The sequence below is a fragment of the Protopterus annectens genome, chromosome 4.part1 (assembly GCF_019279795.1).
Source record: "Protopterus annectens isolate FY-2018-M chromosome 4.part1, PAN1.0, whole genome shotgun sequence".
In the NCBI taxonomy this organism is placed as follows: Eukaryota; Metazoa; Chordata; order Ceratodontiformes; family Protopteridae; genus Protopterus; species Protopterus annectens.
Window position 1 is genome coordinate 307175492 of NC_056734.1, and position 16512 is coordinate 307192003.

Genomic DNA, 16512 nt, shown 5'->3' on the forward strand with positions numbered 1-16512 from the left:
GATAGAAAGGAGTCATGCTGTATTGGTTATGGCATTTCAAACAGGTTACAGGAAACTATATGTGAATATGTGGGAGTGAGACAATGAGAAATAAATATGCTTTGAATGCATGTCTGTGGCTTGCAGTTTCACTGTGGCCCTTGCATGGCCATCTTAGCAAAGAACACTCTGAGCGCGATCGGGGGGGAAATAAGAAAATAAACCTAAAATAAGCATTCTAACTAAAATCAATATTCTGCCATGCAAGTCAATGGTAAGACAGCCTGGCCAGTGAGTAGTGGTTGCTAAGGAGGGAGGCTCAGGGTGACACATGCAACTATGCATTAGCAGGCAATCCTATGCAAATGAGGGGAAGGATCATGAATCACAGTTTTCCCCAGCAGGTAAGTCAAGTCACCACTTATACTGACAGCAGGTTGAGTTTTGAAATCTATCTCCCAGTGTAAGCCTGTTTAGAGATAGTCCATATACTGAAGTAAATAAATTACTCTAGGAGCAAGTCTATCAAAATCAGGGCAGAATTACCCTGAGAGCAACTATTTTGAAATCTGCCCCATGTTTATTAAGAAGTTGGCAAGCTGACTGAACATTTATTCATATCAAAAAGCAAACAGCAAATATAAACATTCTACTAATAATAAATAGATACAGGCATAGACAAAATGCTTACACATTTTAAACTTCATTTTAATAATATAAGTAAAAGTGATAAAACACATTAAAAGTTCAAGATAAAGATATTTTAATAATACTAATAATAATAATAATAATAATAACAATAATAATAATAATAATAATACTAATAATAATAATAATAATAATGATAAATACTGAGAAGAGAAAAACATGTATATTTTAAAGAAACAGATATATAAAATGGTATAAAATGGTGGTAAGGATTAACTTAGAAAATTTAGTAATGAGCAAATTCAAAGCTTAAAAGTTCATGCCTGGGTATTACTGACATTTTGACTGAGATACATACATTTTTCCTAGTATAATAATATGGATTTTATATAGAATATTTAATAGTATAACTAGAGATAAAGGAATCATCTCATTATGGATATATTCTGTTTTAATTTACCAATCTTAAAACAGGATAAAGACACACCCTTGCACAGCTGACATAGGTCATTATCTTTGCTAAGTACAGACTGTATGTTATTTACGTCTGTTTTATCAAATATTATTCAAAAATGTATTGCAGGTATAATTCATAAGTATCACTCTGGCATTATTTTACATTGACAGACATCATAATATGAAATGGTAAATTACTATATTAGAACATATAGTTTATTTTATAAACATAGAAAACAGCCAATAAGTAGTACAACCACAGAAAACATGCTCAATATAGCTATTGTATCTCTTTGAACTTTTAGAAAAGTTTAAGCATCCTATTGAGTTTATTGAGATAATAAGGCATGCATATTATCTTTCAGTAATGCATGTGAAAATTGTTTTTTTCATTTACAGTGAAAATTATTTACATAAGATACAGAGAAAATATGGCCACTACCTCCACTATTATTTGCATTTAGCAAAGAAAATTAGTAAATGCATTTAGAAATATTAACATTATGAAAGAATAAAAAACTGATAAATGTAACTGAAGCAAAAACATTACTAATTGCTGTTAATTTGGACACATCTAAAAATTTATACTAATAAAGCTAAATCTATCATATATAATTAAACAGAGATAATTATAAACATTATTTTAACTGGAATGGTAAGAAATTAAATTTACTGGTATGAGTATAACTTTTTGTGTTTAAGCCATACATTTAACTTAAAGAATAGTAATAGTCTTAATGGATGCAAGAAGGCAATTGCTAGTTGTTCATGTATTTTTCACTTTTGAAGACAAATACAATTAAACGTCTTCCACATTATTATATATAATTCAAATTGTTGTTTTATTTTCCCTACAATATATATTAATTAAATACATAAACTTTTGTTAAACTTGCTGTGATTTCTGATCATACCCGGATGTGCAGTTAGAAAGCATATTAAAATCAGTGAAAAGTGGTGTTGGGTTTGTGGGGTTCGAGGCCTACATGTGAGCTTGTATTATTAAGTCACTAGTACATTAGACTGACTATTTAGATGATTAATTTTTAAAAGGCTTGTGTCTCTCCTTATCTAAAATATGAAATTATTATTAACAAATCTTGAAATAGTCAGAATAAAATCTTACTTATTCCAACAACTAGTGAAATGCTTACTCACATGTATACTTCATTTGCCTAAATAATACATTTAAGGTATTTTCTTATTGTATTTATGATGGCTAAACATTTGTAGTACTGTCTTTTCTCATGATCGCAGTGCAAAGCTCTTATATTTTATTTACTCAAATAAAAATAAAAGCTAACAATGGAGTGATAAAGAAGACATCTACTGGTTTAATGTTTTAAAAAGGTAACTAGTCATCATTATCTGATTTTCAAAATAAATACATTTATAAATATGATTGCCCCGAAATCCAACAGTTCAGAGTTTTTATATCTTAATATTCAGGAGGTACACATTTCTTTGCAGATGGAAGTTTTCTAAATAATGTTAGTGTTTTTGCTTTTGATGACTAAATAATTACTAGTTTAAGTTATATTTAAATGCATTATACATTATTATATAAAAGCAAATAGTCCAGAAGAATATTTGTTTAATATAAATACATATCTTGATCTCAGTTCTAATGAAAGCACCTATTAGTTTGAAACCATCTAGTGTAACAACCTCATCTTAATTTTGGAAACAATTGACTGTAAATTTATTTACAGACATTACATAGTAAACCACACAAAAATAAAATATACATTTTTTTGCAATGAATAATAGCAATGGTACCCCAAAATTTATAATCCTTTAATTTAAATGTTCAATTATTATTATTCACATACATTGTTATATTCCATACAGATTATGAAAAAGTTCAGAAAAAATATTTTTTGCTCGAGATATAATAAAAATGTAAAATCAGATTAACATGAAATGCTTTGGCTTTGAAATTCTTGATAGTTTTGGTATGATATTTTGTGATTCTGACAATCTGTTTAGGCAACAAATTTACAATGTCTAAATGTTTAGTTCTGTTGAGGGTGTTCAATCCTATATGTATGACAGCAGACTAAAAACCTTGAATGGGGACCATACTGGCATTAATTATCATCAACCCCATTTTTCCCATTTTCTACATGGGGTCAGGGTATTGTGTCAATGGTTGTCATCTGGCTCTATTCAGTGACACTCTCCTACCTTCTTTGACACTCATGCCTGACTGTCACAGGTCTTCTGTAACACAATCCATCCACATCTTTGATGGATGCGCTTGGTTCCTCTTGCCTTATTCCTGTCTATCCCAAATGATCTTAACAAGTTTGTCTTCTGCTTTTCTGCACATGTCCAAATCACCATAATCTGTTTTCTTTGACCTTTTCTGCAAATAGAGCTACTTTGACTTCTGCTCTGTCCTCATTTCTTCTTCTGTCCCATAGTGTGAATGCTACCACCCATTTCAGGCACATTCATCTCTATCATCTCTGGCTTCCTCAACTGTTCTGTCTTTACCATCAAGGTTTTTGTATCATACAGTAGTACTGGTCGCACCTCTGTTTTATACACCTTACTTTTTATCTTCTTTGGCATTCTTCAGTCGTATAGTGACCCTGATACTCTGTGCCATTTGGCTGTAGTCCCACTGAATCTAGCTTTGACCTCTGCATTCAGACTTCCTTTCTCCTCAACCATCCCTCCCAGAAACTTGAAGCTGCTAACTTGTTCCACTATTTTCCTTTCTATCTCATTTCTCAACTTCTTCTCAACTTTGCTATTTGCTGCCATTACATCTGTCTTATCTGTATTCAGTTTCATCCAATGTGACTTCAGTTTTGCATTCCATTCCTCTATCCTTTATGGAAGTTCTTGCTCAGAATCTACCTGAAATGCCATATCATCTGCATAGAGCAACTTTATTGATCTGTCCCCTCAGGCCTGTTTACTAATGTAGCCCATCAATAGTATGAACAGCAGTGGACTCAGAGCTGAACCCTGGCACACACCCACTCCTACTGGGAAGCCATCTTTGATGCCAAACACTGTTAGTAAGTGCACCATTGGGTCATTGTACCTGGCTTGCTTTAATTCTACCAGTGTTTCTGGAATTTCTCACCAGTGCAGGACTGCTGAAATCAGCTTTCTGGGGAACTTATCATATGCTTTCTCCAAGTCTAGGAATGCCCACTTGGACTCCTTCCTCATCCTTAGCTTCTTTTCATCTATCTGTCTCACTGCAAACATCAGTTCAATCATGCTACATCCTAATCTGAATCTGAACTGCTCATCTCCCATCTTACTTTCTACTATTTTGCATATTCATTTATCATTCACCCTATCTAGAACTTTCGTGGAATATGACAGGAGTTTGATACCTCTGTACTCCACAGAGTTGTGAATGTCCCCTTTGTTCTTGGACACTGGTACTAGTATGCTTATTCTCTAAACATCTGGGATACAATTTTTTCTCCACACCACTATAAGTACCCTCAGGAACCATTTCACTCCTATCTCACCAAGCATTGTTGTCATATCTGTTGTGACCTCATGTCACCTAATACTTTCATTGAATTAATTTTCCATAGTGCTATTCTTACTTCTCCTGTGGTGGCCTCCATGTTTTCTCTCATTGTAGGCTGTGTCTGGGGCAGTAATGCTTCTGTGGGATTTTGTTTATTCAAAAGCTACTGAAAATGTTCCTTCCATCTGCCTTTGATGTCCTTTGGACTTGTGAGCAAGTTGTTGCTGGCATCCCTTATGAAAGGTGTCTAACTATCTTCTTTATCTTTCAGTCTTTGATTTACAACCTGATACAGTTTCTTTGTGCCATCTACTGGTTTACTTTCCAGAAGCTCATAGAGTGCCTGCGATGGCTTTTTCTTTGCTATTGCAACTGATTTTTTTTTTATTCTTTGTTAGCAAACCAGTATTCTTTCCTAGCCTGGTCCATTTTGTCTAACTCTCACTTTTTCCTGCACTCCTTCTTTCTTTTGATGACTTCCTGGATTTCTTTGTTCCACCACCAGCTTTCCTTATGTACCCTATTTCCATACTTGTCTTGGCCACAGTTCTATTCTCTAGTCCTCACACACTGTTTTGAGATGTTGCCATTCTTCTTCTACTCTACCTATTTCCTCTTCTTCTTCTTGAAGTACTATAGTTCTAAATAATTCCTTGACCTGTTGTACTTTCCTCTCCAATCAACTTCTAAGTCTTAAGTCTGGTCTCTGTTGACCTTACAACCTTCTCTGACCACTGCTTGCAGATGATTATGGAAACAAGTTGTTTATGCTGTGGGCCAACTGTTTTACTAGGGATGGCTTTGCAATCACTGATCCTACCTCAACAACCTTTCCTTAATAGGAGAAAGTCTACCTGAGTTACATGTTGGCCACTCTTGTATGTGATCTTGTGACAGTCTCTCTTTCCTGAGCCATGTTCTGGCTACCATCAAGCCATTTGTAGACAGAAGTCTAGAATGGCCTCACCTTCTTTATTCCTGTTGCCCCACCCATGGGGATCCAGGCAGTGTTCATAGCTTGCTCTGTCTGTCCAAATATGTGCATTCAAGTCACCCACTATTAAAACTAATTCATGTTGTCCTGCTTTATCTAGTAGGTCTGCAACTGCTGTCTGAATGAACTCTTTTCCTCATTATCATAGTCCTGCTTTGGAGCACAGGCTGAGATTAGGATCACTACCCTGTCATTATGCAGGAGTCTGATTGCCATTAGTCTGTCACTAATTCTGATGACATCCCTCATTATCTTCTGGACTGGCTTCCTCACCACAGTTTCACACCAATTCTAACCTGTCCTTCTCCTGAGTGGTAGAATTTGGATTCCAAGCCAAGCGGCTTTGCTGCATTACCCTTCTATCTGGTCTGTTGGATACATAGGATGTCCAGCCTCCTCTTATAATTATGTCATCCACATCCAGCCTGCATCCTGACGGTGAACCTACATTGAATGTAGCAATTATTAGTTCATGTTTGGCAAGCTAATTGTTTTTTCATCCAACTTTTGTCAACAGAGCTATCCCAAGTAATCCAGTCTGGGCAACTAGACACCATCTGGCTAGTAAACTATAGACGGAAGGCTGCTAGGCTTTATGGTGGGTCCACACTGGCCAGTATGGGCACATACACCCCTCGTGCCATTACCAGGCTTCCCTGGGCTAGGGTAGAGTAGGCCAGTTCCTCAACTCACTTATCACCTGGACATACCCATGTGCATTTAGCAACATTAGTCAACATGACCAAATCCCCTAGAGCCGTGGATCGCAGTAACAGGAAAGATTATAATGGGCATCTGTAATAACCCTTCCATACTAATATATCACTTGTATATATCAGATTTAAATTCTGGCCTAAATTAGGAGGTTAGTTAAGGAAAGCTGAAAATAACATTCTGTTTAATTGTGGATGCATTATAATTCCATGTCAGCCTTAACAATTTACAGTGCTATTATTCTTTTGTTACACATCCTTCGCTTATACATATTTTTTCTTGTTTCATTTTATGTCTGTTTTATATATATATATATATATATATATATATATATATATATATATATATATATCTATATGATTGTATTTTTGTATCTTACTTTATGAACTTAAATGAAATTAAAACAATTCTTAAAAGATATTTTAAAAATAAAGATTTAGCAGGGCATTTCGTACATCCACAGAATCTATCTTTCCTATGCCATTGCTAGCCTTAGAAGTCATACTGACAGGCTGGAAAAGTAGCTACTTCTGTGAATAGCCTGGGGTGTATAAAGTACAGTAAATCAAGCTAATTTGGGAATCATGATGGCAATATTTAATTTAAAGCAATTGTTACAGTATACCAGATCATACCACGACACAAGTGATGTGTCTCATCATTCTCAATGAAAAACAGATTGTGACATTTTTTTTCCGTGGAGCAGAGGCTTATGTCAAACCATATTGAATTCTTCAAAATACCACATATATATGATTTTAAAAAGGAAAGTATTTATCTGTATGAAATGGTTGATACTGAATGATAATGCAGTAAAAAATAACTCATAAATGTTTGCTTAAAACCTATTCTTAGAATGCAATAGTTGAAACTTATTTACTTTTTGAATATATGCATATGATGATCTATAGTGCCAAATATTTAGTGCTAATTTCTATTCATATTAAGTTTATAATGCTGATTAAACATATTTTTTATTGCAGGTGTAAACCAATATCAATATATTCACCATTTGGAAGATATTGTGAAAATCTTGCTGTGAACCTCAATGCCTTTTTTGGTATTCTTTTTGGAGCACTGGCATTTCTCTTCTTACTGATGTTAGCCATTTTCCTTATAGTGTGGTGTGCACGCTTGAGGTCCAGACATGAGTCATTACCAGTGTAAGTAAGCTTTTTATTTTCCATTTCAGAAATTAGCCCTTTAAGAAATGTAGAATAAATTACTTCTAATGTCTGTTTTTTTCCTCATCAACAAAAAAAGTTGAATGCTCATATATACATGAAATATAACTTATATTTTTAGAAAGCTGCATTATATTCAGAGCACCAGGTAACTTTTCAAGGCTTAGATATTTTGGATGTAAAAATTAAGACATACACTTTGATAAGCAAATCAGAATTCTATTTTGCTTTTAATGAGAGAGTTACATTTTCATAAAGATTCTGAATAATCTAGAGTAGTATAAGGTTTATCTCACAATGGAAATTATATTTATTTACTTATGTATTTGTTTGTTTATTTGTTTATTAGTAACAGAGAAGAACATAAATGGCAAAATGTGTTCTTTGTACTATCATTTTGTAGTTCAGGTAATAGGCATATAATATACATTATAAGCAGTATACAGCACCATCAGCAGTTGCATAAAATTAGAAAAACATAATAGAAACTCAAACTAATTGATTTATTGGCAAAGTTATTTTGAAGAATGATCAGTTCACTACAGGGAAATCTTACTTTTCTGAGCATTCAAAAATTGTTTCACAGGATAGTGAGGGGGACTTCACTTCTTTGAGAATACCTATTTGTTATTCAAGTAATGTGAATTTGATGCAAGAAATGTATAGAAAAAACTGGTCTATACTTTGTTCTGATGACAAAATTAAGCATATAGAGGGGGAAACCCCTTCTTTTGCATATAAGAACAAAACATCTTTAAAAAGGTTACTATGTTACCCTAGGAATACATCAGAAAATGTTAGTAGAAGTAAAGGGACCTTTCCATGTCTCAAATATAATTTCTGTAAACACATTGATAGCAGTAATAAATATGTTCATCCTAATACTGGGAAGATAATAATGTTTAAAGTGTATGCAGATTGGAATACAAGCAATATAGTGTATTTAGCATATTGTGTGAAATACTCCTCTTATTATATAGGGAAGACAAATCGCAAATTTAAAGAACATATAAGAGAACATATCTATGACATCTGCAGGGGGGCAGACAATAATGCTTTAGCTAAACATGTTGCTATGTATGATTCTACATATAACTTCAAGTTTATGGTAGTGGAAGTAATAAAAGGTAGTGAAAGAAGAGGAGATATTATTAATAAAACAGAGCCACTTGAACTTGAGTGGATCATTAAAATGAGAGTCAATATGGGCAAAGGGCTCAGTGATAAAGCTTCGATTAAGCCTGTTTTACAGGCAAGGAATTTAGTTAGATGAAAATATTATATGCATGTGCCTTTTAGTATTGAATTTTTTAATTAACTGTTAATTGATTTACAGTTTTTATTGGTGGTCATGATTTTGGGTGGCCATGGTGGTGCAGCAATTAGCATTGTCATCTCACAGCAAGAGGTTCTCTGGTTCGATCCTCGGCTGGGGTGCCTTCTGTGCAGAGTTTGCATGTCCTCCCTGTGGTCGTGTGGGTTTCCTCTGGGTGCTCCAGTTTCCTCCCACATCCCAAAGACATGCTGTAGGTGGATTGTATACTCTAAATTGTCCTAGGTTTGAGTGAGAGTGTGTGCCTTCCGTGGAAGGTTCGGTGCCGGGCTGGCAACTCGACACTGTAAAACTCCACTGGCAATCATGAGTGGACAGATGATCCGCTGTGATGACCCTTAAATGGGAAAAGGCAAAAGAAGAAGAAGACTGGTGGTCATGATTTTAAATATTGTGTGATGCAGTTTTGTATTGTCTGATGAAGCAGCTGAAGTGGTCACAAAAGCACTCACCATTAAAAGTGATTTTTTTTTATGGTCCTTAGCTGTGGTTTGGTTCTGCTATTTTTTTGTTCTGCATTTACTTTTATTTGTTAGTGGAACCATTTGCCTCACCACACTCTATCTTTCCATTGATATTCAGTAATGTACAGAACATATTTCTATTCTCCCAACTATAAAATTAAAGCAGAATGTTTATGATATCATGTTTAGAGTGCACGTATCAGAACATTCATTTGTGCATGTTTTATACTTTTAAACACATTTACAAGACTTGCCCTGACTTATATTTTTTATTAAATAAGCATGGCTTATTTTAAATTATACAATGACTGGTCAGTAACATCGTAAAATGAGCATGCTGATTGGCCAACCCAACCAGCGTGCCCATTGAGAATATACAACGGAAAAAGGTCCGATCACTCGGACTTTTTTCTGTTGATATATTCTTTAAATTTAAGGGTTTAACAAAAAAAAAATAAGAAAAAAAAAAAGCATATCGCAATGGAGATCTTTTCTCTGTTGCTTACTTTCTTGAGCACTGATATACTGGGTATGCGTGGGAATGCACGTTCCAAATGCATGCACAGTACATCAGCAATGGCAAAGCGGAGCTGTCGAGTGGCAGAAGGACAGCGCCATTATACAAGGACATTATTTAAAAAAGTAAGTATTTTTTTCTTAAATAATGTCATTGTATAATAGCAATAACCCACTTCTGGGTGTGGGTAATGCAGGATTTACCCACGGTTGTCTTTGTTTGGTCACTCATGCTTCACTCTCATGACCAAACCCCACCAACCATGGGTAAATCCAGCATTACCCTCACCCAGGCATGGGTTATTGCTTAAATATTATCTAAAACATTGTTTTCAATATTTGTATAATTTTTTTACAGGGTCTATATGTATTTGCCTTTGAGGTAGTACTGTAGGTCTGTATTTTTAAATGAAATTTTTTCAATATGAATGGTCTTAAAAAAAAATGTAATTACATCAAATTGGTAGGAGCCACTAAACAATTACACTTATGTGTATATAAGACAAGTTGCTTCTTGGGTAAATGGTTCTGATGAAGTCTTTTACACAGTTTAATAAGGACAAAAGTGCTTAACTAATCAACCTGACTTTTGTTTGTTATATTAAAATTGTTTTTATACTTTTAGCATTGGTTATTTAAATTTCATCTCATTCTGGAGCTGACTACAGAGACATTGGCACTGAGGGAGCACTACATGAGCTGTCTTCTATTTATTTGTGGTGGTTATTAGCTGCATGGACACATACCCTGTTTTCTTGGTTCTTGTATTCAGTAATGTTTGCATTTCATTGCTCACACATACAAACAAGAAGAGGATTGTGTTATATTTCAGTTCAGTTAAGGAATAAAATTTGGTCTGTGCTATGGCTGTGCTCTGTTGCTTGTGTGTTCACACTGGAAACTGACTAAAAAGGCTCTGCATGTGTGGTCTCGACATTCATACAGACTGGGACACCGAAGCACATTATGTATTGTTTTAACTCTGACGACCCACCATTGGACCAGTAGACAAGTAGCCTCAATTCTCACTACTGGCAACAGTGGGAGATGTACACTGAGATGATGACAAGGTAAACACACAGTATTTCCAGATGCATCTTTCTGCATCAAGTGCAATTTCCCTTAACAGCGCACAGAGACCACAGTCAGTCTGGGGCTGTTTTTTTCCCCTCTTTCTCCAGATCCCCAATAAGACTTCCCACTAGCGGAGCTATAGAATTGAGATCTCAGCTGAGTGGCCAAGCCAAGACATCCAACACCCTCTCTGTCTAACCAGTGTTTCGCGTCCCTGCCCAAGTAGCTGACAAACACATTCTTTGAGGTTTGATTTACATAGACACAGACACACACACATATACACACACACACACACACAGACACACACACACGCACACACACACACACACACACACACTTGGGAAAAGCTGGCACAGGTTTACTAGCTATGGCCCATTTTGCCCAGACTGCAAGGTTGTTATCACTGCCACAAGGCAACTCCTTATCAGCTACTTTAAGTCCCTTAGAAATGATGTCCAATCTTACTGTGTAATATTAATATTAGTACAAATGGTAGCTTGACCAAGAGCAAGGCTATTAGGAGTGGCCTATATTATGAGTAGCCTACACAGTGTCACCAAATAAATATGCAAGTACACTCAGAACTTAAATGTGTCTCACAAAGATCAGCCACAATGAATTTTTTAAATATATTTAATAATAAATAATAAAAGAATAAGACAATACTAAATATATATTCAAAGTGACATCAGAGTTCAAAATAACAGGAAATATTTAAAACAGCATTGCAGGACAGTCTGAAATAAAGAAAGAAAAATATCTAACCTAAACTTTGCTATATTCCTGACTATGTCTAACGCTACTATTTAACATCTACCTGTGAAAATACATAAACCTCAGATCTTTGGCAGATGCTAGAAGTCATAAACCAATCACATTACTGCACATTCAAAACTAGTAATTATGTCACCGTAAAAACAATACAGAGAGCTCCTTAGTTTTAAACATTGTATCTCCTTGCTGCATTGAAACTGAACGATATCATCTTTTATTGCGTAGCCATAAAGTAATTTAATTTCAGCTATTTTGCTGGGCTTAAGTTAACCTCCTGTGTTCCAGTTTCCACTGTTAAAATATATACATCTAAACAGTTACAACAGTGCATGTGGATTTCTGTTCTATTCCAGTAAGGCATGCTGTGGCTACATTTTAAACACAATCACTTTATAAAATATCTTTTCACACACGTCTGTACAAACCTAGTTCAATATATACATGATCTACATTTCAAATACATTTGTAACACAAGCATCTTATACGAATCATGTTGATATTCATAGATGGAATATAATTATTTACAAAATTCCAGATAGCTGGTCTGGTAGTATCTGCTTTCGTCACAGTGATATCTTGTGACGGCCAAGCCTTTACTGAACAATTGATCCTTTATATGGCTCTCAGCTTATTTTGCTTGCATTTTGACTTGCATAAGTTGCTGACTCAGGCCAAATCAAAGATAGCACCAGCAGTCTGCTGGTCTCCTTGATTTTCATACATAAAATTTTCAGTTGCATGGAGCTTTATCACAATGTGGTCTGCAGTTTGAGTTTTTATTTTTTATTGATATGGCACAGCGAAGATATGAGATTTTTTCAGTAAACCTTCTCAACACGAGAAACACCATGTTTGTAAATACTATCCTAAATCAGATGCATTTGTACTATAAATATAGTTTAATCAGCATAAAAAATCAAAATGAGTGCTATATAACAGATGCATTTTAGTTTTATCAGGAATGTTTCAAATAAGACACAAAAAAATAAATATTTTGTCATGTTTTATCATCAAAAGTTATCAGTGCTATTTAGATTATTGACTATCTGAAATTTCTGGGGGTTATTACTGACTAAAACCTAAAATGGGATTAGTATGCCTGCAAAAGCTGTATTGAAGCAAGTTAAAAGCTTGGACATACTACATAGAGTCAAATCCTTTTTCTAACAGAGTGTGCACATTATTCCTATCCACACCTGTCTCCTTCCCAGCCTTCTTAGTACATGTCTAAGCTTGAACAGGCTTAGGCAGAAGTGGCATAATTCTCTGCGAACCTTCCAGACTCATCACTGTCTTCTTAAAAAAAATCTAGTGGCTCAGACTAGACCACTGTGTTGCTACAGTACAACAGAGACTGGCATACTATATTATATGTACATTAATTAACTGTCCTGCTCTTCAGACAGTCACTCAGTATCATACCTCAGGACATCAGGATGCTGCCCTTTGTAAGGATCATTACATCTACCAAACATTAAGAAGTCAGTAAATCACAATGGAAACTCTAGATCTTCAACAACTGTATCTAAACTCTGCAATAAGAAAAGTTGTGGCAGCCCAGCTCTGCTGATGACATATATTTATTTATTTGTTGAATATTTGTTAACTGGATAAATGGGCAGGTCATTTGGCATGACCAAACTCCAGGGGATTAAAGTACATAACGCAATAAAGAAAAATCAGTAACAAAGTGAAAACACAGCATGCATCACTTGATAAATAATGTGCAATATTAATAAACACAAATAGAAAAGGGGTAGCATATTTCAAGCAATGTGGACATAAGTACACTACTTACAATATTTACAAGGTGAAGTGATACTTACATGTAGTACTTGTAAATTCATAGAGCAATAGAGCCTAGCTAGAAGTTAGTAAACAAAGCTCAGGTAGTACCTTGCGCATTTGACAGAGCAGGTAGTGAGGGTGGCATGACTATACTGAAGGAGTGGGATGACATGCCTATACTGAAGGAGTGGAAGGGCATGCCTATACTGAAGGAGTGGGAGAGAATGACTATACTGAAGAAGTGGAAGGGCATGTCTATACTGAAGGAATATGATGACATGACTATACTGAAGGAATGGAAGGGCATACCTATACCGAAGGAGTGGGGTGACATGACTATACTGAAGGAGTGGGGGGGGGGCATGAATATACTGAAGCAGTGGGATGATGTGCCAATACTGAAGGAGTGGGATGACATGACTGTACTGAAGGAGTAGGAGGGCATGACTGTACTGAAGGAGTTGGATGTCACTAAATGATTCACTAACTGAGCTTTAGTGGGGGCTGAAGCCAGATAGTTAATTTGCTGAGGGGTGGGAGAACTGTCACTACCCTCTGGTCAAGGGGTATGGCATTCACTTGCACTTGTTTTCTGTCACCACCCAGACTTATGTGATGACATTAATATGGCAGATAGGACATACTGGATTAGCAAAAAAATAAATAAAAAATAATAAAAAAAAAACATTCCATCCCTGCCTGCTGTGTCTCACTCTTCTTCCTGGCATGCATCTTATTCTCTGAGCCTGGCATGGAAATAGGGGAACTCATGGTTGCATATTATACCAAATAGGAGACCCAAGAAGGATCATACCAGGAAAAAAAAGGTAAAGTGCAGGAGCAGGCATTAATTTGAGGTCCGCATCAGTGGCCAATGAGAAAGTAAATGCTGTGAAAATCCACCTCAGTACAAACTAGAAGTACATCTCTACTGTTGATATTAACTGACGTGCTTTCTGTTATACTCATCCCTCATCCCCCCCTTAATATTCTAACAATCTCTTCATCTCTTCATTTTCCCATATCCTTTGTCCATCTCTGGGGCTTCATCATCTTTTATCCTCAATAATTCATTCTTTATCTTAAACTTTGCTAATTTTGAATATATAACTTAACAAATACTAAGTAATTATTGTTTTTATTCTGGTGTATTCCTTACCACAGACCATATAATGTAAAGGAAAAAAAAATAAACAAATGAATATCTGCTAAAAGTTATCGAGGTTTTAATCCCCAATAAATTCACTGCACTGTTACATATGTGACCTGACGTGTAAGAAATTTACATATGAGATTGTTTCTTTTCTTCTAGAGCTGCTTTCAGTACTGATGAAGCGCAAGGAGTTCAGCAAAGTAAGTAATGACTTCCTGACATAATATATTTTGGTAGCACGTTATACTTTCAATGTATCTCTGTTTTTTCATGGGCAGTATTTGTGTTGCCTGTAAACAACTGATGTGAAACAATCATCTTTGCTAGAACAGAACGATTAGCAAACAATGTGCTCCACTATTCTTGAAAGAAAATATTAAATAATCAAGATAAAAGAAGGGTGAAAATGCATAACCTATGCTTCAAAAGTAGTTTTTCTGAGCTGTCAAGATTCCAGAAAAACTTCTTCTTCCAAGTAAAGCAAATGGTTTAAAAAAAAGAAAATAAATAAAATAATAGCAGACATTTTCATCCCCATGAGGTTTATTGGTCTAGGATTAATGTAGTATTGGACTGTAAGGTCTGATTCATTAAAAACAGCATTTGGGGCACTAGGACCAGGAAGAGTAAAACATCTCCCCACTTTGGGGCCCATGTTAAGTCCACCACTGAATTTAACTGCTTATGGTTTCATTGAAGAAATCTTGATGGTATGACACTAGATGAATCCATTCTCGATGGTACATTAGATAACAGGTCCAGGTAGGCAGTATGCACCATCTTCTCCTCTTCCATTGCCTTAGTGACCTGCTCAAAGGTCCACATGGTTAGTAAGCATAACCTTTCCTTGACAAAGGTAAACTGGGAAGAGTCCAGTGTCTGAAGAGTTTCTAAGTCTTTGTTGATCATTTCCTTGATAATTTGTTCCATGTTTTTGCATATTAGATTAGTCAGACTAATAGGTCTGTAGTTACTGGAGTGGATGATGGTCCACACTTGTGAAATGGGATAACAGTTACAGTCCTCCAGTCTCATGGTACAAAGCCTGTTTTGAGGCTATAGTTGAAAAGTGACTCAAATGATCCTGATACATCATGTTTCAAGTTACTTAAGAGCCATCCCAGGATATGGTCAGGGCACAATGAGGTTGTGTTTTCGTATTAGCAAGCATTGGCAGGAACTGCTCCCTGTTATTAGTTGAGAGTGGGTTATGCTAGCAGACATTTCAAGGATAAGAAGAGGGAAGGGAGTGGGTGTAAAGTTTATGCTGAATTTGTCAACTAAGAAATTTGCTATGTCTCTCTGCTCAGTGAAGGTGGCACCATTGACCACCAGTTTGGCAGATTGATGTATGATGCCTTTGAGGTTTTGGACATAGCTGTAGAAGGCCTTATGGTTGTCTTTAGCCTGTGAGGATATCTTGACCTCATAATTTGCCTTTTTGGACTTAATTAGTCAACTTAGTTTTCTGTTTAGTTTCATTACAGAGCTTATCATTATAGCAGCTGTGGTTTCTAATTTTAGTTGACTTTTTTTCCATTTGTTATATATGCTATTAAAGATAGAATTCTACCAGTGTGGCTTGTTTTTAGAATTTGTGCTTATTTCTAGAAGGAACTTCAGCCTCTAGTAGTGTCGCAGTAATCAATTACACATAGGCTGCTGTGATCTTGTGGTTGAAAGGGGCATTGTATTTTGATAAACTATTTCTTAACAGGGTATAATTTGCTGTAGAATAGTTCTTAACTGTTACAGGATTTGCACAGGATACCGAGTTGATTTATATTTTAAAAGAGACAGCTTTGGGGAATGACCTCATCAATGAGGACATAGCATTAGGGCGATAGATTGCAGCAGTCTCCCATGTTGGTGACTACCAGTTCCAGTATGCTGATCAAGGATATTTTTGTTAATAAACTCCAGGAAT

General features: G+C 35.5%; 1 protein-coding gene and 1 long non-coding RNA gene across 9 annotated transcripts in view; one reads left to right on the forward strand and one right to left on the reverse strand.

The window, feature by feature from the left end:
- LOC122800839 (uncharacterized threonine-rich GPI-anchored glycoprotein PJ4664.02-like) overlaps positions 1 to 16512 on the forward strand; it is a 662067-nt gene that overhangs the window by 615853 nt on the left and 29702 nt on the right. For all 8 annotated transcript variants that reach the window (XM_044070146.1, XM_044070147.1, XM_044070150.1 and 5 more), the window contains 2 exons: positions 7280 to 7459; positions 14745 to 14785. In XM_044070146.1, coding sequence (XP_043926081.1) covers positions 7280 to 7459; positions 14745 to 14785 — 221 coding nt within the window. The remainder of the gene's footprint in view (positions 1 to 7279; positions 7460 to 14744; positions 14786 to 16512) is intronic.
- Positions 1 to 16512, reverse strand: part of LOC122800841 — a 199779-nt gene that overhangs the window by 28837 nt on the left and 154430 nt on the right. The window lies entirely within an intron of this gene.